The sequence below is a fragment of the Rhinolophus sinicus genome, chromosome 15 (assembly GCF_057876585.1).
Source record: "Rhinolophus sinicus isolate RSI-liver-muscle chromosome 15, RSI-T2T, whole genome shotgun sequence".
Taxonomy (NCBI): Eukaryota; Metazoa; Chordata; class Mammalia; order Chiroptera; family Rhinolophidae; genus Rhinolophus; species Rhinolophus sinicus.
In genome coordinates, this window is record NC_142515.1 from 75,478,290 (window position 1) to 75,504,915 (window position 26,626).

The 26,626-nt window shown below is 49.8% G+C and overlaps 1 protein-coding gene, 1 long non-coding RNA gene and 1 pseudogene across 3 annotated transcripts; 2 read left to right on the forward strand and 1 right to left on the reverse strand.

The window, feature by feature from the left end:
• Positions 1-522: 522 nt before the first annotated feature.
• Positions 523-1,216, reverse strand: LOC109453861 (small ribosomal subunit protein uS5 pseudogene; annotated as a pseudogene).
• Positions 1,217-8,986: 7,770 nt separating this feature from the next.
• On the forward strand, positions 8,987-16,816 carry LOC109453858 (uncharacterized). 2 transcript variants are annotated; one of them, XR_012498029.2, is made up of 4 exons: positions 8,987-9,082; positions 9,171-9,298; positions 9,538-9,668; positions 14,317-16,816. It is a non-coding gene; the product is annotated as an uncharacterized LOC109453858 (long non-coding RNA). The 2 variants fall into 2 exon arrangements; XR_012498028.2 differs by having other exon boundaries at positions 9,037-9,298.
• A 2,660-nt stretch (positions 16,817-19,476) lies between these two features.
• On the forward strand, positions 19,477-23,271 carry FEM1A (fem-1 homolog A). Its single transcript, XM_019744243.3, has one exon. It carries the CDS (start codon positions 19,610-19,612, stop codon positions 21,602-21,604), a length of 1,995 nt encoding a protein of 664 aa, XP_019599802.2. The 5' UTR covers positions 19,477-19,609; the 3' UTR covers positions 21,605-23,271.
• Positions 23,272-26,626: the final 3,355 nt, after the last annotated feature.

Here is a 26,626-nt window from a genome sequence, read left to right on the forward strand (position 1 = left end):
GGGGCCGGCCCGGTGGCTCAGGTGGTTGGAGCTCCATGCTCCTAACTCCGAAGGCTGCCGGTTCGATTCCCACATGGGCCAGTGGGCTCTCAACCACAAGGTTGCCGGTTCAACTCTTCGAGTCCCACAAGGGATCGTGGGCTCCACCCCCTGCAACTAAGATTGAACACGGCACCTTGAGCTGAGCTGCCGCTGAGCTCCCGGATGGCTCAGTTGGTTGGAGCGTGTCCTCTCAACCACAAGGCTGCTGGTTGGACTCCCGCAAGGGATGGTGGGCGGCACCCCCTGCAACTAGCAACAGCAACTGGACCTGGAGCTGAGCTGCGCCCTCCACAACTAAGACTGAAAGGACAACAACTTGAAGCTGAACGGCACCCTCCACAACTAAGATTGAAAGGACAACAACTTGACTTGGAAAAAAAAAAAAGTCCTGGAAGTACACACTGTTCCCCAATAAAGTCCTGTTCCCCTTCCCCAATAAAATCTTAAAAAATAATAATAATAAAATAAAGTAAAATAAAATTATGGGGTGGCCACAGTTGGAGCCTGGGTCCTCTGCACAGAAACTGGTTTTTACACGATGGGTCTTTACAAGATGGTCAGTGAATTCCTGATAGGGAGACTTGGTGAACATGGTTGTCTTTCCAGAGTTCGGGGGTGAGATAGCTGTAGGTCTTAGAGATGGCATCAAAGGTGGCCTTGGCAAAGTTGCCCAGGGTGGCAGTGCAGCCCCTGGCCGAGGTATAGCAGTCATGGGTACCAGCCATCAGCAGCAGCTTCTTGGGCACAGGAGCTGAGACAATGCCAGTGCCCCTGGGGGCCAGGGGAGGCATCTCAGCACAGAGCCACAGGGGTCCATCACCCTGCAAGGGACGGTGTGGGGCTTGCAGACCTTGTTTCCCCAGTAGCCTCACCCCCGCACAGGCATGATGGAGAGCTTGGCCAGGATGACGGCCCGCCCTGTGGATGGCAGCAGCTACCTCCTTGGAGCGCTTAACACTCAAACCCACGTGTCCATGTGGTCCCCAAAGGCGACAAATGCCTTGAACCTGGTCTGGGGTCTGGGTCTGCTTCCGCACCCGGCATTATCTTCAAAGCTACCTCTGTGAGGAATGCCCCCAGGAAAAAAAATCAATGGTCTCAAATTCCTTGATGGGCAGGGGGAAGAGACGGCTCTCCTACAGGGTCTTGATTTCATGTCCTCGACCAAGCAGCCCAGCTTTGCCTCCATGAGCTCTGCGACCTTGGCTGGATGATGACCATGACCGCGACCTCAGCTCCATGCCGCTGCAGAATCCTCCCCAGAAGCCAGAAGCTACAGCGGGCCTCCCATTCCAGGGCCCCGGGGGCCTCTGGGACCTCCCACAGCACCTGTGTCATCTGGAGAAGGTGAGTTTTGGTGTTAATCTCTGAGAAGGTGATTTTTTTTCAAATAGCCCAAATTGGGTGCTTTCACATGAAATGCCCCAGTAGGCATTTGAGTTTTTGATTCCTGGACTGGCTGAGCTCTTAAATCCCTTTCAGTTCTTTCCTTTGTTCATTCTTTCGTCAACAAACATTAACCGAGCACCTACTGGGTACTGTGACTCTGAGTCCTCAGCCTCATTGCAGAGAACGCAGACTCCAAGGACCAACTTTATCACTGACCACAGGCGGTGGCCCAGGATCTCAGTGGACATGAGGGAGGATCTGTCCTTCCTTCAGATTCTCCAGTGCTGGCTCCCACCTCTAGGCCTCTGCAACTGCTGTTCCCTTTGCACCAACTGTTCTCTCTGCCTGAAAGGCTCTATTCACTAATTGGCTTTTTCTCACCTTTCTTGTTTCTACACAAATGGCGTAGCATCAGAGGGGCTTCCCTGACACATGTAGGTCTTATTCTCTGCTCCCTTCACCCCACCGCTAGGATGGTTAGTCAGAGGAAGGATGATTGCGAGGAGGATTGTACTAGGTATTTTATCTATGCATGTTTCTGAAGCACCTCCAAAAGCTGAGAAGGGGAAATGTGTTCAATGTTCATTCGAGGTCCTTTCAGGCCTCAGGGCTGGACAGGAAACCAGGTCTATAGATGCTTGGCTTTCCTCATAGACTCTGCATCCTGAGGCCACCCTTTGGAGACTAGGGGCTGGACACACGCAGGACACAGACACCAATCACACAGTGTGGCTACAAGAGGGGCTCTGGGTTCAAACGGCAGCTCTTCCCCTTCTCTGCTTTGTGAGCTTGGGCAAGTCTCTCAACCTCTCTGTGCCTGCTTCTGCTACTAGCACTGAACTTGGGACTATGAGGATGAGACGAAGTGAAGCCCTCACCTAGGAGGTGCTCAGTAGATGGCAGCTGATGTTATTATATAAACAGAAAAGGAGTTTATTGAAAGGATGTTGTGAGCGTCATAGAACCAACAGGAAAGCTAGAAAATTGGTTTTGGAAACTGGCAGGTATGAGAGAAGAGTCATTTAGGGAAGCAGCAGGGCAGCGTGGGGGGACACATCCAGCCACCCTTTCTTGGTGTGACCATAAGCTAGCAATCTGACCACTATGTGCTTCCCTTCCCCCTCATCTTTCAAACAGGGACAAAACTCCATGTCCTGGCCTCCTGGACAGATGTGAGCTCAGAGCAGACGACAGCCTGGGAAGGGTTCCAGAACGTTCTGGAAGGCTCGAGCTTGGTCCCTATAGCATCATCCATAAATATCTACTGTTGGGGCCCATTGTTTGTGGGACAGTGTGGTTATGCGAGGGCTGCAAGGGAATAGGGGAGAGCCCCCACCAGGGAGCGGGGAGGGGAGGCAGATTCCAGTCCTTGCTCAGTCCCTTATGTGCTTGGTGAGCTGGAGAAAGTCGCCTTCCCTGTCTGGGCCTCATCCAAATGAGGGGTAGGGGGTTCTGTAATAGGAAGACCTCTCCTTTCAGACCCCTCCTCTGTCCCCCACTTGCTGGTGTCCTTGGGGGAATGCCTCAACTTCTCTGAGCCTCAGTTTCCACATCTGAAAAATGGGATTCAGTAATTATGCTACAAGGTGGCTGTGAGAAGTAAATTAGATCATTCACTCATTCATTCAATGACTATCAATTCCAGGCATTGGGATTAAAATGAACAAGATCCTTGCCTTTGTTTGATGCACAAAGCTCTAGACGAATAAATGATCATCAGTTTTATAATAATTATTATACATGGTGTTTCATATGCACTTACTATACATCAAGCGTGCAGTGCTTGGCACAAAATAGATGGTCAGGAAACACTGGCTGCTATTACTGCAATAATTCCAGGACAAACACTACAAAATTCTCTCCTCTCTCACCGGCTCTGAAGTGTTAAAGTGCCTGGCTGCCTCGCACTGTGGGCGGGAGGCCGGAAACCTTCATTAGGGATTCCCTGGAGGCCTCAGGTGAGGAGGGTGGCCTGTGTGTGGTCCTGTTTGTGTGTTCTGTCCCTTCTGGGTAAATGCCTCCAATTATGTCCCCCTGCCTGGGCCTGAGGGTCAGGTTTCCCAGCCCAGGCAGGTGTTGTCCAGAGTCGCCCTGTTTCCTTAATCCTCAGGGCTCCAGAAACTGTCCTTAGAAGAAAGAACAACAGGCTTGCTGAGGCCACCATCTGTGCAGTCTCGATTTATAAATGCTCATGAGGGTGGCAGGAACAAGGTCTCTATAGTAACGGCTGAGGAAGGGGCTGTGCGTGTGTGTGTGGCAGGGGACAGGGAGGAAGAATCACCCAAGACCCTTATTCCTAAACCCTTCTTTCTACTGTGATGAACTATTAATTAGTACTCATTGCTGGATTATTATCCCTGGAGATAATTAGCTACTGTTCCTAACTGAAGTCTCGTGGGGGACATTCTCTAATGAGATTCATTCATTTCTGCCTACCTGCACCTGCCTTTCTCCTGGGATGCAGGAGATTGTGGTAGATCCTAGGGACCCAGAGGGGAGAAAACAGAGCAAAAGGACCCTCTATGAAGCTGAGTTTCTGAATGAGACAATAAGGGCAGAGCCTGAATTAGCAAGAGCACAATGATTTAAAAAAATACGCCAGTTATGATTATTCTGGAAGATGGAATGGAGCCTCCTAAGGTGCCAGTGTTTGCAAGGGCAAGTCACCGCCCCTGTTTAAATGGACCTGTTAGACCCAAAGATAGGCAGAAAGAGGAGAGAGGAGGAAGGACTCTGCAAATGTTCCAAGTCCAGAGTCTCCTCCTGGCCTTTGCACATGCTCTTTCTCCTCTTAGGAACACACTTCCTGCAACTTCACCCAGCTCATTACTCCTCAGTCTTAGGTCTCAGTTCATACAGTGACGCTTCCTCCAGGAAGCCCTCCTTGATTTGCCTCTCTCCCTTCCTCCAACTGGACTGGGGCAGGTGACTCCCCTAGGTTCCCACAGTGCCCCGAGTCTCTGCCATGCCAGTTTTGCTCACTCTGAGCTGTAAGAGCCTGAGAGTGTCTGTTCAACTAGATTTTTTTGTTGAGGATTATATTCTCTTCCTGATACTGTTAAGTGAAAAAGAGCATGTTTTGCAAGGTGTGTATAGAATGCTACCTTATGTATGAAAACGGAGAGAGGACACTGCACATTTATTAGGTGGCTAAAAAAGGAGCTGAAAATACCAAGTGCTGATGAAGAAGACACGGAAGAACGGGACTCTCATCCACTGTTCGCGGGAATGCAAAATAGTATGGCCACTTTGGAGAACGAGTTTGGCAGTTTCTTAAAAATCAAATGTACCCTTACCATATGGCCCAGGCATCCCACTTCTAAGTATTTACCCAAGAGAAATGAAAACATATTGTCCACATAAACACCTGTAAGTGAATATTTCCAGCAGCTTTATTCAAAATCTCCCAAACCTAGAGATGTCCCTGAACCCAATGTCCCCTGCACTGGTGAATGGCTAAACAAACTGTACTCCACCCACATAAGGGAACGCTGCCCAGTAATAAGGAGAAGCTCACTCCCGATACACACAGCAACGTGGATGAATCTCCAATGCATTATGAAGACTGAGAGGAGCCAGATACAAAAAAGTTGCACACCGTATAATTCCATTTAAATGACTTTTGGAAAAGGCCAAACTATAATGATGGAGATCAGATCAGTAGTTTTCAGGGATTCAGGGCGGGAGAGGAGATAGACTGTACAGGGGTACGAGGGAAATTTTTGGAGTAAGGGAATTATTTTGTATCTTGATTATGGCATAAGATATGTAACCGTGCATTTGTCAGAATTTATAAAATGGTACACTTAAAATGGATAGAACTGTACACCTAAAAGTATGAATGTTACTGTATATAAATTATACCTCAATATACCTGTCTTTAAAAATGAATTCCTAAAAAGGTGGGCGGGGGGAGATTGTGTGTGGGGAGAATGATATATGTATGAAGGCTTATATATGTATGAAGACTTCTGGAAAGGAGCAGGGAAAGGAATGGACAATTGACAAGAATTTTGACCTTGGAGGTGGCAGATGGGGGTCCCCATCCCAGCTCCAGTCCCTGATTACGGTGGTCTGTGGGGAAGTGCCTTGCTTCTGCCACATCTGTAAAATGGGGCATTTCACATCTACTCTTTAGCTTAGAAGAACTGACAGCAGAATCGCAGAATCCTAGGTGTAAAGTTGTCCTCTGCTCTCCTGGAGGTATGAGGGGGACCCCAAATGAAGGCAACGTTGGGGGTTCGTGGGGAGGAGCACGAGCTTTGGAGCCAAGAGACAGAGCTGATTAAATCCTAGCTCTGCTGCTCACTTTTCAGGTAGCCAAGGATTTGTTCCTTAGCTTCTCTGAGCCTCAGTTTCCTCATCTGCAAAATGGGGACAACAATGATAGCTATCTTATGGTGTTGCCCTGAAGCCTTAGGAATATTTGGCATGTGGAGTGCTTGGCATGGAGCCCAGCACAAAGTGAAAGCTCAAGGAGAGAGAGACAGAAAAGGGGAAAGCTTTTCCTGTGTGACCTGCTCCTGGCCTGAATGACCAGACCCCTGGCCACCTCGCTCTGATTATATCTCCTACAAGTCCTCTCCACCCCACCCTTGATCATCCTCCAACACACACATCAGATCCTCTTCTCTCTCTCTCTCTCTTTCTCTCTTTCTCTCTCTCTCTCTCTCTCTCTTTCTCTCTCTCTCTCTCTCTCTCTCTCTCACACACACACACACACACACACACACACACACAGGTTCTAGGAACTAACTGTTCCTACAAACAGTAACCCAAGGAACTATTTGTATTTTAAATTTTCCCATGGCCATCTTCTTCTCACCTTTCAGGTCTCAGCTTAGAAGGCCTCACCCCAGAGAGACCTTCCCCAACCACCCAGCCAAAGCCATGTGTCTCTCACCAGCCAGTCACATTCTACCTCAGGGGCCAGAAAACTATGGCCCTCGAGCCAAACGAACTGCTGCTGTTTTTATAAATAAAGTTTTATCAGCACACAGTCACATCCATTCATTTATATATTCTCCAAGGCTGCCTTTGAGCTACAATAGCAGAGTGGAGTAGCCAGGTGAGAAACCAGCTGACTTGCAAAGCAGAAAATATTTACTTTCTGGCCCTTTACAGAAAAAATTTGCAGACTCCTGCTCTATTACATCCCCTAGTCTGTTTTCTTCATAGCTGTCATCACTGTGTGAGATTATATTATTCCTTTATTTACTTGTTTATTGTCTGTCTTCCGTACTAAATGGAGGACAAAAATCATTTCAATCCCTGCTATACAGCCAGTGCCTAGCACATAGCAAGCATTCAAAAATATTTTTGTTGTGGAGTGAATGAATACCAAAACATAGGCTTGGGGTGTGCATATCTGGCCATGTCTTTCTAGAATGTTGGAGGAGGAAATGCCTTAAGAAATCCTCTAAACAAGCTCTTGTGTAAAAAGGGGGGGAAGGCATTGTGTGTAGAGCACACCCACATTGAAGACAGTGAGCGAACCAGATCTCTGGGTTGGGAGGAAAATTCTGGGGTTTAAGAGTTATCTTGCTACTATCAAGCCCACATCTCTGCAAAAGAGGTGGGAAACACAGGACAATGAAATGCACTGCACAATCCTCAATTGGACGCCAACTTGGTAAGAAATGCATAAAGGACAACTAGTGAAGCTGGGGGTGGACTAGGGATTAGACAGTAGTGTCACAACTCTCGCTTCAGGTTGTGATTACTTCATGGGTATGTGGGAAACTGTCCTTGATCTTGGGGGATGCATGCTGAAGTATTCGGGAATGAAGGGGCAGTTCTGTCTGCCATTTATATGATTGAGACAGACACAGACAAAGATAAATGTAGAGAAAAAGACAAAGAAAAAGTGAGCGTGGCAGAACGTTAGCAATGGGTTGGTGAATCTAGGTGAAGATGACATGGAAGCTCATGGCACTAATCTTGCAACTTTCCTGTGGGTTTGAATTTTTTTTCCAGAATGAAAAAAGGAAAAGGAGGGAACAATAAACAAACAAAGCAGCCATTTCCAGGCTACATGCCCATTTCTTATTCTTCCTTTTGTAGCAAGTTCCCTGCTCCTCCTTGGGAACTGGAAAGCCAGAACTAGCCTCTCCGTGTGAGGCGAAATGGAGGAGTTAATGTGTTTCAGATGAGCTCACTCAAGTCATGCACTTGACAGCGAATTTGTTGAGTAGTTACTATGTGTCAGAATCCCACATAGCTTCTGTACCCACTCCCTATGGGTTTCACTAGACTTTGCCCCAGTGTCTTGATGGAGTTAACCTTTAGTTTGGGCACCTTTGTTGATAAACACTAGGTGCTTTATCTGACATTCCTCTATCCATGGGTGATCAGCAGGGAGCTCATTTGTGAGCTCAAATTCCACAGAATAATCAGCCCTCTTAGGGGACTGTCACAGTTGGGAAAACACAAGCTAGGACACAGATCCTTCTATTATCATACAAATGTTTGAATAGAGTTACTTTTTCATGTCTTCACCCTCCCTAAAGGAAGGTTCGTTGCTGAATTCATGTATGTGCCCCCAGTGCCTAATACAATAAAAGTTTTTGAGTAAATAAATGGATGAAATGTCTCAAAAAATAACAATAGCTACATTATTGGAAAATGTACCATGTCCAGACATTATTTCTAATGTCATGCCAAGCTGAGGCAACACGAAAAATCAGTAATATGGATCCTGTCTTTATTTAAAATGTTGATGTTTTGTTCATCGTGGATTTTTTGCATTGATTTTGATTTCTTCAAATATTGCGTTGAAATAATATTTATTTTGATTATTGAGTTTTTTTGGTGCCCCTTTAAATTTTGCACCTGAGGCAGGTATCTTCCTCACCCTAGTCCGGGTCCTGATGATTTATTTCCAACATTCAATCCATGCCATATCATTAACTTCTCATCACGACGCTGTGAGACGATACTACCATTATCACCATTTTACAGTTGAGGAAAGTGAGCCCAGCAAGGTTTGACTGCATCCACAGTCCCACAGCAAGGAGGAAAAAAAATCTGGACTTGAACCCAAGTTTGTGTGTTTTCTGGCTCAGAGACTGCTCAGTAACGCAAAACTATAAAATAAGTTATGAGTCAGGTTTTGAGTCAGGAAATCAGAATACCTAGGCTTGAGCCCCATCTCTGCTCCAAGCTCCTCTGAGCCCTACATTCCCACAGACCTCAGTTTCTGGATCTGGATCTTAAATATTCTGAACCTGACCTGTTTTCCCTCCAACACAGTTTACCAGCTTTTCCTCTCCTGATCCAGCAATAGCACAAACTGGAGATGGGGAGAAGCAGGTGCCAGCAAGAGCTCCTGAGCCAAAGGGGAGCTCAAAGACCCAGGAGGGGGTTGGGCCAAGTGGGGAGATTCTGGGGACCACAATAAGTGTCTGCCCCCTCCCCCTCCAGAAAAACCCCTACTCAGTTTTTGGGCAGATGCCAGACTTTTATTCTGAAGCCGAGGCCACAACCTATGAGGTAATCTTTGGGGCTGTATTCGAGGCGGAGTCCCATTGGCCGGCTGGCAAAGCCCCACCCCGGGATACCGGCTCCCCGCCTTCCCGGGAGCCCATAAAAGCGCACGTCCCGGCATCGGCAGCCACTGGACACCTGCATCAGCCCACAAAACTGGAAGCAGGTGAGGCACACAGGAGAAGGGCTTCAGCTACATTGGGGGAGGGGTGGTCTGGGGTACTCCGTACCCTGGAGATGGGGCTGATTTACAGGTCAGCTCATGGACATCTTCCCAGAAAGCGACAAAGACGGTGAAGTTTGACGGTCTGGAAAGCGAAGACCAACCAGGCTGACTACCTGGGCGGTAAATTCTGGGAACATGCCACGAGGTGAGGAGCGGGTAAGTGTCCTAGTTGCGACCTTTCCGTGCCTTCCCTCCTTGCCATTCTCAAGGGCCCCAGGAAGAGTATGGGAGGGTGAAGAAATTTGGGGGAGGAGGGTTCCCAAGAGTCAGAGGAACAGAGACTAGAGGGGCGTGGGGTGTGCCGGGGAAGAGAGGGAAGCAAGTCAAGTTTCTTCAGCACCGAGGCCGAGAACAGCTCTTCGACGACCAAAAAAATAAATTGCTATTTATTTCAGCACCGAGGCTCCGGACAGCGCCTCTCGGGGCCCAGAAAGGGAACCGCTTCAGCACCAAGGCTGAGGACAGCTCCTAGCGGGTTTCCCGGGCCGACTTCATTTCAGCACGAGGACCCAGGACAGCTTCCCAGGTAACGGGGAGCTCCTGTACCCTAATGGGAACAGAGGATGGTTTGAGGTGTCTGACACTTCTGGAGGCTTGTCCCTCATTTAATGGATTTTTCAACGCATTATTTTCCAGATGAGTAGATAACATGAAACCATACACAGAAATCTGTAATTCCCAACAGATGAGACGGCCAATCTGTAGAACTGGGGGGGAACGGAGCCTGCCAACATTACATTATTGTGCTCTTTCTAGACTTCTCTGAGAAGCACTGTGGAAGAATTTTACATACAGTATGTCATGCCATCTCTAACCTTAGGACATGGGTGTTATTACACACCCCAGGTGACAGTTGAGGAAGCTGAGAACCAGAGAGGAGCAGGTATATAATAATAGCCCAAGGGATCTCAGGCCAAGGGTGAACCTGCAAATCAACCCCACGTTCTTCCAACTCCAAATTCCATGTTTCATGGGTAAGAGTTGGGCCCTTGGAGATCAGACCCTGCCTCTCTCCAGGGGGACCAGGAACAGAAGACAGGAGGCAGTGGGGAAGCAAGAAGCCCAGATGTTACAAGCTGGGAAAGAGCAGTGAGAGGGGGAGGGTCTGAGACATGGGGCAAAGGGTGGCAAAGGCTGGAGAAGTTATGGTCCAGTGCTGTGTGGAAGACTAGTGATTTTGTTGTTCTGATGTACGATGACAACAAGTCACAGCTTCCCCATAGCGTGGATTCCCATCGACCTCTGCCCAAGATGGACAAGCTAGTGTGGGGGAAGGAGGATCAGGGAGGAATCACTTCTACCCAGGGGGTGAGCTGGCTAAGTCGATGGGCTAATTCCAAGGAATAAAACAGGGGCATGCACCCCGTGAACATGCCAGTGATGGCCATGCATGGTGTTGGCCATGTCACTCATATGCCTCCACAGTCCTGGAAATACAAAACATCTGACCCTGAACCCAGGGCCTTAACCACCTCACCACACTTTCCTGGGGAATCAGTGAAGGGATGGTAATCGAATCCCCCCCTAGACCAGGATTCTATGGAGACTTTTCAATAAACATTTCAGGAATGATTTTTTCTCCCCCACCCCCTATCAGTTTCATGGACCAACTACAGGACAAGTGCAAACTTGTGCCTGGTAAGTGAATTATGGCACCATCGAGGCTCACCCCCAGTTCTCTGAGACATCCTAGTCCAGTCACAGACACCACGTCGAGGTCATTCCGGCCTCAGAGCCTCTGCCTTTGCTGTCCCTCAGCTCGGAATGCTCTGCCTCCCAAAGCATCCTACAGCAACCTCTGTTTTCTTATCCAAGCCTCATTTCATCAAGGGAAACTTCCCTTGTTCTCTCACCACCCCTCATGTCAAGTCTGTATTATACACTCTCATGGACCTGGGATATCATCTCTCTGGTACTTATTCCAATTATTGTTGTGTGAACTGTTTGCAGGATTGTCTGCCACCTCCAATTACACTGTGAGCTCCATGAGGGCAGAGATTGTATTTTCACTGCTGTGTTCCCAGCACCCAATCCAGGGACTGGCACACAGCAGGTGCTCAATAAACATTTGTTGAATCAATAAAGGCATCCGAGAATAAACCAATACATTAATCAATAAATGAATTGATGGTTTCAGCATATACATGACGATCATGCTTCTCCAAGGTCTCCCCCAGAGAGATCATAGGATGATGGTTGCTGCAGGTGCTTATTGGGTAGTATAATTAAATTTGTGGACACTCAAGGGTCAGCCAGCCTACTAATAGCCCCAGGAGAGAATCAGGCTCTAATTAGCAATTATGAGGCATTGATTCCTCATTAGTTCTGGCAACCCTGTCTCCCTTCTCAGCCCCAGACTAATGAAATCTTTCTCTCGGGAGTACTGCCTCAGTGGGTCCATTAACAAGCAGAGAAAATACAATTACAAGACACCTACATGCCAGAGGCTCTTTGAGAATGGGGTGGGGAGAGGGGTTCAATGTCTGGGTTAAGGCTAATTCTGAGAGATTTTCCTGTATATTTAGAATCATCCTTTGGGAATGGAAGAGCTTTCAGATTGGAAAAAAAAAAAAAAGTCTTCCAAGATACTGCCCTTTAGGGACCCCTATGAAAGAGGAGATTCTGCCCTGGTATTTCTATGAATGTTTCCCCCTGGGTCTCACAATCACTCCAAATTAATCATCTCAACCTGAACACCCAATCCACCCAACTCCCAGTTCGCCCCTCCCTCCATGTCCCCACCAATGCGGCAGCGTCTTCACATCCCAGACTCCCTTCCTTCCTCATCCACCCCCGTATTCACCAACGCAAGTCATTCTGGGTAAATCCATCTTCTTCTCCATCCCTCTGCCTCCATCACTGCCTGGTCATCTCACGGTCTCTTCCCTTCACCACCACCCCCAAACACACACACACACACACACACACACACACACACACACACACCGAGAGAGAGAGAGAGAGAGAGAGAGAGAGAGAGAGAGAGAGAGAGAGAGCCAATTCTTTCTCCACATACAGCAAGGAGTCTTTCTAGAACACAAGTCTGATCAAGTCCCACCCTTGCCTTTAACCTTCCCAAGACTCCCATTGCCTGTAGGATAAAATTCAAATGTCCTCACACAGCCTGCGTGATCTGGCCCCTTCCTGCTGAGAGTAATTGCCTATCATTTTCCCACCAGCTACACTCAACAACTAGCCCAACCAGGACATCTCTCGCTGGGATACCCTTGGGAAGCTCACAGAGAATGCAGATCCCTAGGACCCTCCCAGTTTCAATAAGTGAGAGGTGGAGCAGGCCCCAGAATCTGCATTTTAACCACTGATTCTTATTTAAGGGACTCTTTCCTTTGGTTAAAAAAATGATTTTAAAAACCCCACCAACCTTTCATTTCTCCCAAACACCTCTGGGAGAGGGTACCTCAGTTAATTTCACTAGTTTCATCTTTATACCTTCACCCACCCCCACCCCCCGCCCAGTTCAGTGCTAGCACCCAATAACTAGTAGAGATGGAAATGCTGGTGTCTGAGCCCTGTTGTCAGACGTGCAAACATGGAGGGCCACACCTGGTAAAGATGAGCCATCATCCACAGTGGTGCTGTGGGCATCTGAACTGAAGGTACAAGTCATTGAGCTACGTTATTACACTTGGTCAGTGTCCAATGATCTTAATTTGGAATTCCAGGCAAGTGGAGCCTGAGACAAGGACCCAAGTGTGTGGTTTATTTGGAAGGTGATTCCAGAAAGCAGGAGCAAAGGGACCGGAGAGTGAGGCAACGAAGCTGGGAATGCCAATATAAGGAATGTAGTCCAGTTACTCTAACAGACTTGAAATAACAGTGGCTTAACCAAAAGGGAAGTTTATTTTCTTCCCTTTGACTCAGCAATCCCATGCCTCGATTTACACAGATGAGAAATGAATATCTGTTTCTACAGAAGGAAGGAAGGCATGAAGAGAGGGAGGGAGGGACCCACTTCAGAGGCGAATCCCTTCCTCTAGAGCAGGGGTGTCCAAACTGCGGCCCACGGGCCAACTGAGGCCCGCAATCCATTTTTTATTGGCCCGCAGCAAATTCCAAAAATATATTTAGTTTACTTAAATAAACCAGGTGAGGCAATATGTACTTCACCTCAAGTGAGTGGCCAGCTGTTTGTATATTTTACCGCATATGGCCCTTGGTGAAAAACTTTGAAAAAGTTTGGACCCCCCTGGTCTGGAGCAATTGAGTAAGTCCACAGCTGGACCACTTTCCTTATCAGCCCTCATCCTCCAGGTCTACCAGACACCTGCTTTGATTGCCCAGGGCCGGGCACCAGGCAGCAGGAACAGCCCTATTGTTCAGGAGCTTAGGAAATGACTCAAACCCAGCTAACCCCAGCCGCTTGTCAGACAGAAGCGGCTCCCTACAGCTTCCACTTACTGTCACCCGGTCCCTGGTGCACGCCTTGTATCCTCTTGTTTGGAGCTCCAAGTAACAAAGGGCTCTGCCTTTCTTCTATGCGAGTGTCGCTATATGTCCCGTCATCAAAAAACCTTTAAATCTTATAAAATACACAGCACATAAAATTTGCATTGTAACCAATTCAGGGGCATTTAGTGCCTTCCCAAAGTTCTGCAGGCATCACCACTACCTACTTCCAGAACATTCCATCACCCCAAGAGGAACCCTGTTTCTATTAAGCAGTCACTCCCCATCCCCCTCCCTGCAGCCACTGTGTCTTCTGTCTCTGTGGATGTGTGTGTTCTGGACGTTTCACGTACATGGAACCACACACTGTGTGGCCTTGTGTGTCCGGCTTCTCTCATGAGCACCATGTGTTCAAGGTCCATCCACTCTGTGGCGAGTGTCAGTGCCTCCCTCCTTTTCACGGCTGAGTAATATTCCAGAGTGTGGATATATTCATTTTTTCCCCAGACACTGTTTTAATAGCTTTAGATACATCACTTCCTATGGGTAGGTACCATTATTATACCTCATTTCATAGGAGAGGAAACCAAGGCTCAGGGAAGTAAGCGAGTTGCTCAAGGTTTTGCAGATAGTGGGTGGCAGAGCCAGAATTTCACATGGGCAGTTTGCATCCAGTGTCTGCATTGTGAAGCATGATTTTACACCCTTCTCATAGTTTGGTACACACAACGTGGCAATTGTGACATGTTCCTCTCTCATTTCCACAGGGGAGTTGGCCAAGGCACAGACAGGAGTGGAGACTTGGGGTCACACAGAAAGTCATCTCCAGCCATGGCTGCAGAGGGCTGGTGAGGGCAGAACTCAGGCGCTGATTGTCCCGGGGCTGCTTCTCCTGGGCTCCAGGGGCAGTCACCTCCCACCGGGGAGGTGGGCTCTGCCAGAGAAAGCCAGAGCGTTGATTAGATCCTGCATCTTAATGGGTCCTTCAAAGAGAGTGGCTTGGGTTTCCATGACAACAGGCAGGCGGCATCATAAGGAGATAGCTGAGGTTCCTCCCCAGACCCACATCAGGCTCTGGAATCTGTCCCCTTCCAACCCTGCCTTTCTGGATCCAAGAAGCCCAGACAAGAGGCAGCTGTGTGGATGGTCAGCGCTCTCCATGGCTGCTTTGCTCAGATACCCCTCTTTGGCCCTGCCCCAGCCTGGTGAGGGAGGGATGGACAGAAACAGCAAAACAGGCACATGAGCAACATAAGGCAGAAGGGACAGAGCATGGGGAGGGGGGTTCCAGGGGCCCCTACGTCAACTCAAGTTTTCCCAGTAACATGACCAGCCAGTCAAGGGGTTAGAGACAGCTCAGAGATGGAAATTAACAGGACTGGACAGGGTGAGACTTTTTTTAAAATTAAAGTTTATTGGGGTGACAATGGTTAGCAAAGTTACATAGATTTCAGGCGTATAATTCTGTAATACGTCATCTATATATCACATTGCGTGTTCACCACCCAGAGTCAGTTTTTCCATCACCATGTATTAGGGTAAGACTTTTTAACCGACAGCGACCAGGTGGGTTTCAGAATGTGCTCCTCAGGGCAGAACAGGGAGATTTGACAGACAGCAGGGGAGGCAATAATTGGAGAAAAATTCATTCTTGTTTTATCCCACCTGGCTCAGACTCAGTGATAAACCAGTTGTCAACAAAAGGAAAGTACGAGAGGCTTGTGAATGTCTCTGACTTCCAGGGAGAGTAGTTATAAAGGATGTTATTAGAACCTTGGAAAGCATTGGAATTTGGATGGAGGATTAGATGATAGGCCTTATCAGTATTAAAGTTCCCAATTTTGATCGTTGAACTGTGGGTCTGTGAGAGAATGTCCTTGTTCTTAGGAAATGCCCACTGAAATATTTAAGAGTAAAAGTTTTACTCCAACCTACTTCCTCAAATGGTTCAGAAAACATTACATATACATTGTATGTATCTATATGTAGATACATTTTGTACATTATATGAATTTATAATGTTTTATACATTATATATTATTTTACATATTTTCTACATATTATGCAACATTATTATATTTTGTTATAAATTATAGGTGTGTATTATTATATAATATAAACATATATCATATACTTACATTATGTAACACATTCATTATATATGTTATGTAATAAATATATGGATTGGGGGTGATTGCTAATGGGGAGAGGGTTTCCTTCTGGTGTGACAAACAATTCTGGAAACAGAGGTGGTGGTTGCACGACATAGGAAATGTACTAAATGCACTGAGTTGTACACTTAACGTGGGTAATTTTATTTCCATTTTAAAAATTACAGACCCTAAGAAAAGTTTCTTTCTTGCTTGTTGTTATAGGGAACCATGAACTCAATAGCATTTCTGTTAGGCTAGTGAAGAGAGTCACCTCTTCAGGCCCTCAATAAGAAAGAAAACAATATATATCTGTCATGCCGGGTGTCATGCAGGGTGTCAGCTCCTGCTCCCTGCATAAGAACGCAGGACATGGTGAGGCCAAAAAGGAACACCCACGGAGCCATGGATAGGGGAGTCATACCACTATATTCTCGCTGGCGGCTGGGTTGGAGACACAGGAAGCAGGAGCCACACTACCCGCAACCTGCCGTCCACTTCTCTGCCAACCGACCTCACTTGTTAGCTGCAATCCACCATGTTAACTGCAAACCGTGCCTCTCTGCAATCTGCAATCTGCTACTAGCGTAGCCACGGCAGTTATATTAGTGGCCAATGGCTCACTGGTTACTGCTGACGGCCAACTAGCCACAGCTGATGGCCATCTGATCACAGTTGATGGCCATTTACTACCTGAGCCAGCACCTTTCCACGTGAGGCTGAGAACCTGGATACTGCACTCCTGGCTCTGTCCCCAAAAATATCATTGGATGCCACTGATGTCAGTCACCTCTGCTTGGAGAAGCTGTGACCAAAATGCCTCCACATAGCTCTCCCACGGCAGAGTCTTCTCTCCTTCCCCAAAATTCAAGCGTGTGTGTTTCCTCACAATTCAGAGGACTGCTATAAAAAAAAAAAAATTAAAAAAAAAGGAGACTTCACCACAGACAGCTAAGAAAGTAGTGTGGACAATGTCTGTTTATGTTTTATCTTGATGGAAAAAATCAAGAGGACGTTATTGAAATGTCCTTTTGATAGATGTGTTTAGCTCTGAATCTCTCACTGATGTTATAAAAAGAACCAACTGTGCAATAAATGTTGGGACTTTTAAAGAGAAGGGAGTGTCCCTTCATCTTTGGCGGAGAATTCCCCTAAAATGCTGTTGTCATGCGGGAGCCCCTGCTCGTTGCCCCATTTGTCATGCGAGACGGCCTGCGGGGTCTCAGCTCCTGCTCCCCACACAAGAACGCAGGATATGGTGAGGCCACAAAGGAACACCCACGGAGCCATAGATAGGGGAGTCATACCACTATAGTCTCACTGGAGGCTGGATCCACACGACCTGCAACCTGCTGTCTGCTTCTCTGCCTGCCACCCACGACTGACCAACCAGCGCAGCCATGGCAGTAATATCAGTGGCTAATTGGCTAACTGGTTACAACTGACGGCCAACTAGCCACAGCTGATGGCCAACTACTACCCGGGCCAGCACCTTTCCACATGAGGCCGAGAGCCTGGAAACTACTCTCTGGGACTCTGTCCCCACAGCTGTCTTGTAGGCGTGGAGTGATTCACTGAGGTACTGAACGTGCCTATGGTCCATCCCCTGGGTCTTTGCTCCTGTGTGTGCTTTTAAAACCACATACGTACAAACTTACTGACATCCCTCCCACTTCTAACTCCCTTCCCCTGAAAGAGTGGCGTCTGATTCTCTCCCTTTTAGCGGGCCAGACTTATCAAGTTTCTTCCAGCAAATAGCATGGAACTGAAGTGACACTGAGTGACTTTCAGGGCTACATGACACCTCCGAAAGACTATCTGCAAATATAGTCGCATTGGGGGTTAGGGTTCAACACATGAATTTTGAGAGGACACAATTCAGTCCACAGCAGTCACTAAGCTTGGGGTACTTTGTTAAGCCAATATAGATAACTAGAATAATCTGGAATGCTCTATTCATCCCCTGGACTCCCACATCCCTGACCACACACACTGACTTAAGTTATCTCCCTTGATCAGATTCTGGGTTCTTGAGAAGATGTCTGTCTGCTCACTGATACATTCCCAGCTTCCAGCATGTGACCCAAAACATAGTAAGTGTTTAGAGTATCAATAAGTATGGCTGAATGAATGAAACAAAGACATACACGAATACCTCAGGCCGAGCTAAACAACACAGATCTATCTATTCCCTTCAAGGACACATTAAGACTGTTTCTTAAAAACTAAACCATGGCACATTTTCCCAATGAAGAGGCAGTTTCTCTGGAGAGGAAACAGACATAGTAAACAAACTCGTGGGGAACCACGTGATTTGGTTAGTAATTATAGACATGCAAATTAAAGCCACAAGCTTCACTTAACAGGTTCCAGTTACTAGTGCTGTATCACAATCTAGTTGAAAACGTACAGGCTTAAAACAATCATTTTCTTATACGTCACGGATTCTGTAGGTCAGGAATCTGGGCAGGGCTCAGTTGGGGGGCGGGGTGCTTCTTGTTACCTGTGGGTGGTGTCAGCTGGTGGATAGCTGGTCTGGAAGGTCCAAAACAGCTTCATTCACAGGGGGACACCCCAGAAGGTAGGTTGGAAGACTGGGCTCACCTGGGATGGTGGAGCAGAAGGTCTACACGTGGTCTGTCCCACCTGATGGTCTTGACTTCTTTCATGGTGGCTGGCTTCCCCAGAGTGGGCACCTCGAGAGACTGGGAAGCTGGTGGCCTTTCACGCCCTAACCTCAAAAATCTCAGCACCACTTCTGTCTTACCCTACAGGTCAAAGCAGCCACGTGTCCACCCACATTCAAGGGGAAGGGACACAGTCCTCACCTCTCATGGGAGGAGGATCAGGGACCAATCAAACTGTGAGGGTTTGGAATCCTTATTTGCATAGAAATGGACCTATCAGGGACAGGGATGGGCACTCCTCTCTATATAAGCCATTCACCTCTGCTTCAACGGAGTGCGCTTGCAGTTTTCCTCCAAGACTGAATTTCTCTAGCAGGAGCTGTAACACCGCAAGAGTCTCCTCGCTGGAGACCCTGGACTGAGATGTCTCACACCTAAGCTGTCTTAGATCCAATTGAGCTGTTTTCACGAAATAGCCTTCCCTCTTCACCCCACACCAAGGATTTCTGCTGGCATTGAACTGGTGGTGACCACCTTTAGGTGTCAGTACTGATGAGTGAGGAATAAATGAAATGGAACTAAATGAACGAGAAGTGAGTGAGAACGGGAGATTGACACGTAGGGTCACCTGCACTGACTGCACCCCTAACATCCTTGCCCCGCAGGCTTTCCCGCTTCTCCCGAGCGCCCCCCGTCGGTCAGCTGTTCCGCCATGCCTAGCCCGAATCAGATCGCTTGGCCGGTTTAGCCTTCGTTCTCTCTCCTAATTGGCTCCGAGTTGCTCCCCATGCTTTTTGGGCAATGCAGTGCTTTGGCACTCGCGGGCGTCTCCTGTTGGCTACGGCATTCAGCCAGCCACAGGAAATGCTTAACCAAACTTCCCCGGGTCCCACAAGCTATCGCGATGACATTGAATCACGGGAATTATAGTCCTCCGGTTGACAATTTCCGCCAGATTCCGCTGCAAATAGAACGACAATTCCCACCATGCACCGTGCTAAAAGTTCGCTGGGGATGGCCCATGGCCTTCTGGGAGATGTAGTTTTCAAACTTCACAGTTCTTTCGCTATCCTAAGAAGTAGGCCAGCTCAGAGGACTACATTTCCCTGCGCGCTCCCATTACCCAACGGCACCAGGCCGCAGCAGCCATTTTGTTCCACCCTAAGAGCCTCTAAGATGGCGGCGGGGGAGACGGTGAAGGTTGCAGCCTGCCTCTCCAGGCTCTAATCCATCGCCTCCCCGTCCCCCGGCGGCCATCCCATGGCCTGGTGGAGGCCCGTACCATGGACCTCCGCACCGTCGTGTACAATGCCGCCCGCGACGGCAAACTTCAGCTGCTACAAAAGCTGCTCAGCGGCCGGACCCGGGAAGAACTGGATGAGTTGACGGGCGAGGTGGCTGGCGGGGGGACGCCGCTGCTCATTGCCGCCCGCTATGGCCACCTGGACGTGGTCGAGTACCTGGTGGACCGGTGTGGCGCAAGCGTGGAAGCGGGCGGCTCAGTGCACTTCGATGGCGAGACCATCGAGGGCGCACCGCCACTGTGGGCCGCCTCGGCCGCCGGCCACCTGGACGTAGTGCGGAGCTTGCTGCGCCGCGGGGCTTCGGTGAACCGCACCACGCGCACCAACTCCACGCCCCTGCGCGCCGCCTGCTTCGATGGGCACCTGGAGGTGGTGCGCTACTTGGTGGGCGAGCACCAGGCCGACCTGGAGGTGGCCAACCGGCACGGGCACACGTGCCTCATGATCTCCTGTTACAAGGGCCACCGTGAGATCGCCCGCTACCTGCTGGAGCAGGGCGCCCAGGTGAACCGGCGCAGCGCCAAGGGCAACACAGCCCTGCACGACTGCGCTGAGTCCGGTAGCCTAGAGATCCTGCAGCTGCTGCTCGGGTGCAACGCCCGCATGGAACGCGACGGCTACGGCATGACCCCGCTGCTGGCGGCCAGCGTGACGGGCCACACCAACATCGTGGAGTACCTCATCCAGGAGCAGCCTGCCGAGGAGGAGGCGCAGCCAGGGCTGACCCGAGAAGGCCCCTCCACCAGCGCAGGATGCGTGCAGCCCCAGGGGTCTCACTGCTGCACTTCCTTGGCAGAAGAACCGCTCAGTGGTGATTCTTACGAGAGCTGCTGCCCCACCAGCCGGGAAGCGGCAGTGGAAGCCTTGGAATTGTTGGGAGCCACGTACGTGGATAAGAAGCGGGATCTGCTTGGGGCTCTGAAACACTGGAGACGAGCCATGGAGCTGCGTCACCAGGGCGGTGCGTATCTGCCCAAACCAGAACCCCCTCAGCTGGTCCTGGCCTATGACTATTCCAGGGAGGTGAACACCGCGGAGGAATTGGAAGCACTTATAACCGACCCGGACGAGATGCGCATGCAGGCCCTGTTGATCCGAGAGCGGATCCTGGGTCCCTCTCATCCAGACACTTCCTATTATATCCGTTACAGGGGCGCGGTGTACGCCGACTCAGGCAATTTCGAGCGCTGCATCCGCCTGTGGAAGTATGCCCTGGACATGCAACAGAACAACCTGGAGCCTCTGAGCCCCATGACCGCCAGCAGCTTCCTCTCCTTTGCCGAATTCTTTTCGTATGTGCTTCAGGACCGCGCGGCCAAGGGCAGTCTGGGCACGCAAATAGGCTTTGCAGACCTCATGGGGGTGCTCTGCAAAGGGGTCCGGGAAGTGGAACGGGCCCTGCAGCTGCCCAAGGAGCCTGGAGACTCGGCCCAGTTCACCAAGGCCCTGGCCATCATCCTCCACCTGCTCTACCTGTTGGAGAAGGTGGAGTGCACGGCTGAGCAGGAGCATCTGAAGCACCAGACCGTCTACCGGCTGCTGAAGTGTGCCCCCCGGGGCAAGAACGGCTTCACCCCTCTGCACATGGCCGTGGATAGTGAGAGCACGAACGTGGGCCGCTACCTGGTGGGGAGATTCCCCTCCCTGCAGGTGGTCAGGGTGCTGCTGGACTGCGGGGCCGACCCAGACAGCCGGGACTTTGACAACAACACCCCGTTGCACATAGCAGCCCAGAACAATTGCCCAGGGATCATGAATGCCCTGATTGAGGCGGGGGCCCACATGGACGCCACCAATGCCTTCAAGAAAACAGCTTATGAGCTGCTGGATGAGAAGCTGCTGGCCAAGAGCACCATTCAGCCCTTCAACTACATCACCTTGCAGTGCCTTGCGGCCCGCGCCCTGGACAAGAACAAGATCCCCTACAAAGGCTTCATCCCGGAGGAGTTGGAGGCTTTCATCGAGCTGCACTGACAGAGTTCTGAGAGGGGGAAACCGGACAGGTACAGCCCACATGCGTCCTTGCTCTCTCGCTGAGCGCTTCCGGTGGCACGGAACAGGAGAAGGGCTCTCCCGCCTGCACGGCCCTTCACCACTGCAGAGAGTGGGAGAAGCAGTTAGCGAGCTGTTGGTGCTAGAAGCCTTCAGGATCACGTGCTCGGACATTGTCTTTCTCCGGAAGGACACACACCCGTCCTTAATTGGGAGAAGACACGTGACCTACCGCATGTCCCACCTGCCTGGGTCTCAGAAGATTTTGCCTTCTTACCAAGAGGCAGAGGGATTGAAGCCATTGCCTTCCTCCCCTACTAGAAACAGGAAGAAGCTGAGAATCTGTCGCTGTCCTCTGCCCCTTGCATGGCTGGATAAACCCAGCCGCGGAATGCAGTGTTAGGACTGGGGGCTCCCAAGGTGGAGACTCAAGAAGCAAGACCGCCTGTCACTTTTTCCAGCACAGTCACACCCGGCTCTCTCCCACGTTGCCACAGTCAGGGCCGGGCGGGCAGGGCTGTGCCCAGGGGAGCCTGCCACTTACATAGCTTTCGGCTGGTTTGGTGTTCTGTTTATTTGTAGGTGGGCAGGTTACAGGCATTACACAGGAGTCCTGAGGTTTTGCTGCCTTTTTTTTTTTTTTTTTTTTAAGAATTTGAAATTTTGTTTAAGACTTGATAAGTTAATTTCCTGCAGCAGTGGTTTTGTTGTGCAGGGGGGCCAAGGCCCTCAGGAACGAGCTTTGTTGTGTGAAGAATGTGGTAAAGGATGGTAGACCATGATATTGGTCCCTAAAACGGAGGTGGCGGTACGTTTCTTAAAACTTCACTCGTTTGCCTTTTCCTTGGGCCTCCCACCTTCCCATTCTCATCAGAGAAGAATTTTTTTTCTAAATAAGAATCAGGCAAAACGCCCAAGGTGCTGAGCTTAGCATGAGTTTCCCTCCAGCGAGAACTAGTAAGGTTGGTTTGAGGTTTGGGTTTCATAGTTTCTGACTTCCGGCCGCTTCAGCCCCATGAATCACATCCGAGTGCAGTTTCGTTGTGGGCATGGCCAGCCCCTCTTACAGCTGCTCAAGGACCCGAGTCCAGGTCTTCCTGAAAAAGTCTGAAGTGCAGCGTGAAGTCAGTAAGTCAACGGAGGAGATGCTGAATGCTGAGAGCTGAGGTGGTACAAAATCTTGGTATCCCATCACTTGGGGCATAAAGTGCTCATGCTAGAGAACCTGCTTCAGGGAGATTTTTCTCCAGCGATACTGCGTATGCCCTGGGGGCAGAAGGAAACTGTTCTTGGCCTGTTTAGAGGGCAGTGAATGGCAGAAGGGGACAGAAGCTCAGGAGAAGGGCCACATTCGGGACAGTGGCATCCTCACCCCACGCCTTCCCGCAGCCTTGTCCAGTGGCAGCTACATGGAGGCCTTCGGAAGCCACAGCAGGTGCCTGGATGTCCCGCCCTCCGAGAAAACTCGGTCTCGTGTGGATTTGCAGTGTTAGTTAGGATGTTATTTATTTACAAGACCAGGTTTTACCTTCCATCGAGGCGGTAAACGCAGCTACTGTCCCAAAGCACGGAATAAAGAAATGAGGCCATTTAAATGTGAGTGCTGGCGGTGTTGTTTAAGTCATTAAAAAGACAACGCTCCAAGACAACCGCCTGACAGTTCCTTGCGGGGTAGGCCAGGGAGAAGGCGGGAAGAGGGTGCCACTAAGAGTAAAAGGCCATGGTGCCAGCCCACATAAAGGACCAGCCCTCGGGCCACCATCTCCAGCTGGAAGAGTTTCTGTTTATGTGCTGGGGTTCTGTGTAAGGTTTCATTCAGAAATAGCGTGTCACTGCGTAAAAAGAAAAAGTGAAAACCACTGACTTAGTTCAAGCCCCACATTACGGTAGGGTTGCCACCGAAGCGAGGACGGCTTGATCTTCCTGAAAGTCCTGCTGTGTGCCTGGCATGTTCCCGGTCCCCTTAGGGGTACAGATTGAGCCATTGTTCCCCAGGGTGATCTCCCCATGTTCTCACCTCATGGCAATGGCGAAGGCCATGCCATGGTGACATTTCACCTCCAGTAGCACATTGGGCTGGAGGGTTCTCTGTCTTCTGGCTTCACTGGGGACCCAACAACTCTGAACAGCTAACACCCACTCAGCTACAGTGTGAATATATCCTTGCCTTAAAGGAGTGGGTTTCAAATTGGCAGATGCTCTCAGACCCATGCCCTCCCTGCAGACACAAGACTAGCAAAAGTAATTCCTGAGCCCTGACTATATGCCGGCCCCCTTCTAAGTGCGGAGGGGCCACCTAATTAACTGCTCACCACAGCCCTGTCCAGCAGGTGTCATCATTCCCACTGTGCAGGTGGGGGAAACGAAGGCTATTAGGTTTTATGAGGGTCACCAAAGAGGAAAACTGATCTGTGCCAACTGCTTGCTTTACAAGCTCAGACCAGAGAATCATACTGTTGGCCTCAGACTTTGCAATGAAAGCCACTCTGAAACAACCCAGGCAGGTTTCAGATGAGGTGGTGTCATAGGCTCAAAACGCGTAGGTGTGACCTGGTCCTGCAGGGCCCCAGACAGCGGCAGCCAGCAGAACGGAAGTCATCTTTCTGCCAGCCCAAGTCCTGGGGTTCCCTCAAATTGCACCAACCAGTAGCCCAGGAGTAGGGGATGGAAGAGCCCACCTCCCCAAACATCTGTACTCCAAATGTAATGGGGGTTACTGTAAAACGAGGGACAGATGCCATTGCCTGCCATTTATCAGTGAAGAAACAAGCTCAGAGACCAGCTGGCCTGCCCAAGGACAGCCAGGATGATGGCGCACAGACGGGAGGGGGCTTGCCCAAGCTCACTCAGCCACCCCACCCGTGAGGTCCACTGCCCCCTACTCACTGTCGCTTCCCACCCTACTTCCTGCCTCCACAGAACTGAATCAGGGCCTGAAGTTCTCCTTTGCTTATATACTTGCTTACTGCCTTTCTCAGACCTTCCAGAGCCCTGTGAGAGCCGCCTTGGTCCCTGCCACGTCCTCAGCACCCGTGAGTGAGTGGGCTCAGGGATAAATGCCTCGCCTCCCAGAGCGCCCGTCCTCCTGGGACTACTTGGGGCCGCAGCAGAGGGCACGGAGCAGGCCCTGATGGCTTGGCCTTGCACAGAGCCTGCTGCCCCATGGGATTCCAGCACTGTCATCTGAGCAGTGTTTACAGGGAGAGGAGCGGAGTGTCCCGGCCCAAGGTTAAAGATAGCACAGCTCCGAGTCACATCACAGGCCAGAAAAGTGACACAACCAGCCCCTGGCACTGCTGGCCCAGTGAGGCACTGACCACGTCCCCGGAGAAAGATGGCTGGGGGCGTGGACTCCTGTAGAAGACTGTTAGGACTGGGCAAAGAAGGTGGTGCCACTGTTTGCTGCAACAGATGTTGGCAAGACCCAGCCTAAATGCGGGCAGCGCCACCCCTCCTGCAGGGCCGGGGAAGTGTTCCCTCCCTGACCCCGGCACCTGTGTTTCTCATAGGTTACAGAAGAGACAGTGAACCTAGGCACTGAAGAAGACATTTGAGATTCCCAGTGCAACCCCCTCCCCCTGCCCTGATGTCCCCTACTAAAAACTCATGGGGCAATGAGCTTGATAAAATGCCACCTCCTCTGTGAAGCCTTCCCAGATCATCCAAAGCACAGGCCCAGCCGTCCTACACCACATGTCCCTTGTGTATTTCTTAACCTTTATAACCTTCACCTCTACAATTATCTTTATGGCTTCTTTTGTTCATGGTGTCCCTTCCCTAGAATGTCAACTACGCAAGCTCATTCCCTGCCATGTGCCCAGTACCTGAAAGGCCTGACGCACAGTAGCTCTCTGAAGTGTTTGTTGAATGAATAAGTGAACTCATGTGGCTCCTCCTAAGAGCGAGGAGGCCTGTGTGGCCAGATCAGAGTGAGCAAAGGTGAGCAGGAGGAGGAGGGGGACTAGGCCCTAGTGAGCTGTTTGGGTTTTATCCTTCCTCTTTTTTTTTTAAGGAGGGTGCAGCTCAAAGTGCTCCATGCAGGGATCGAACCAGCAACGTTGGTGTTAGCAGCAATGCTCTTTAACCAACTGAGCAAACTAGCCACCCTGGGTTTTATCCTTGGGGAGATGGGCAGCTGTGGCAGTTTCAAGCCAACAAGAGGAGTGATCTGGTTTAAGCTTTGAGGTCAACCTGGCTGAGGCTGGAGGGAGGGATTAGAGGGGTGAATCTGGAGGGGGGGACAGGCAGTGCAGGTGAGTGCTGGAGGGGAGGGGGCACAGGTGGAGAAGCAGACATTCCTGATCTACTTTGGAGTTGGGCTGGCAAGAGCTGTTGATCTGGGTTGGGGAATGGGGACCGAGAGCAGGTTTGGAGCCAGAGCCCATAGGTGGGTGGATGGTAAGGCCGTTTAATGGGCTGGAGAGAAATGGAGCCGAGTTCTGGACTCGAGGGGGCCCTAGGGCCTCGTTCACGACTGTATACGTGGTGCCCAGGAAAATGCGTGGCTCGTAGTAGGCGCTCAATTAGTATTTGTTGACTCTCAGTCCCGGGGAAGGTAGGCCTTTGAGTTGCTGAAGCAGCTTAGCATTGACTTCCAAAGGACCTCAAATTCAGATGGCACTCGGGGCTGGCAGGTAACAGGCAGGTGGGTATCTGTGACCAAGCTTCAGTCAAAGAAGAGATCACAAAACTAGAAAATATTTTGAACTGAGCATAAAACAGCATATGAAAATGTGTAGAATGCAGGTAAAGCAGTGCTCGAGAGAAATGCATAGCTTTCAACATTTAGAAGAGAAAAAATAGAGAATTGATGATCTAAGGCATGAGTCTGCAAACTACGGCCTGTGTGCCAAATCCAGCTTCATTTTTGTATTTATTTACCAAAATAAATATTGTCTTACTAAAACAAAAAGCTGTTCTTCTTTTAAAAGTTTAAGTAGTATGAAACACAGTTTGGGGGTGGGGGGTGTCTGGATTCAGTCCTCAGGCCACCAACTGGCCATC

Coding starts and splice junctions, on each gene's coding strand:
- FEM1A (XM_019744243.3), top strand. CDS start 19,610: ATGGACCTCCGCACCGTCGTGTACAATGCCGCCCGCGACGGCAAACTT.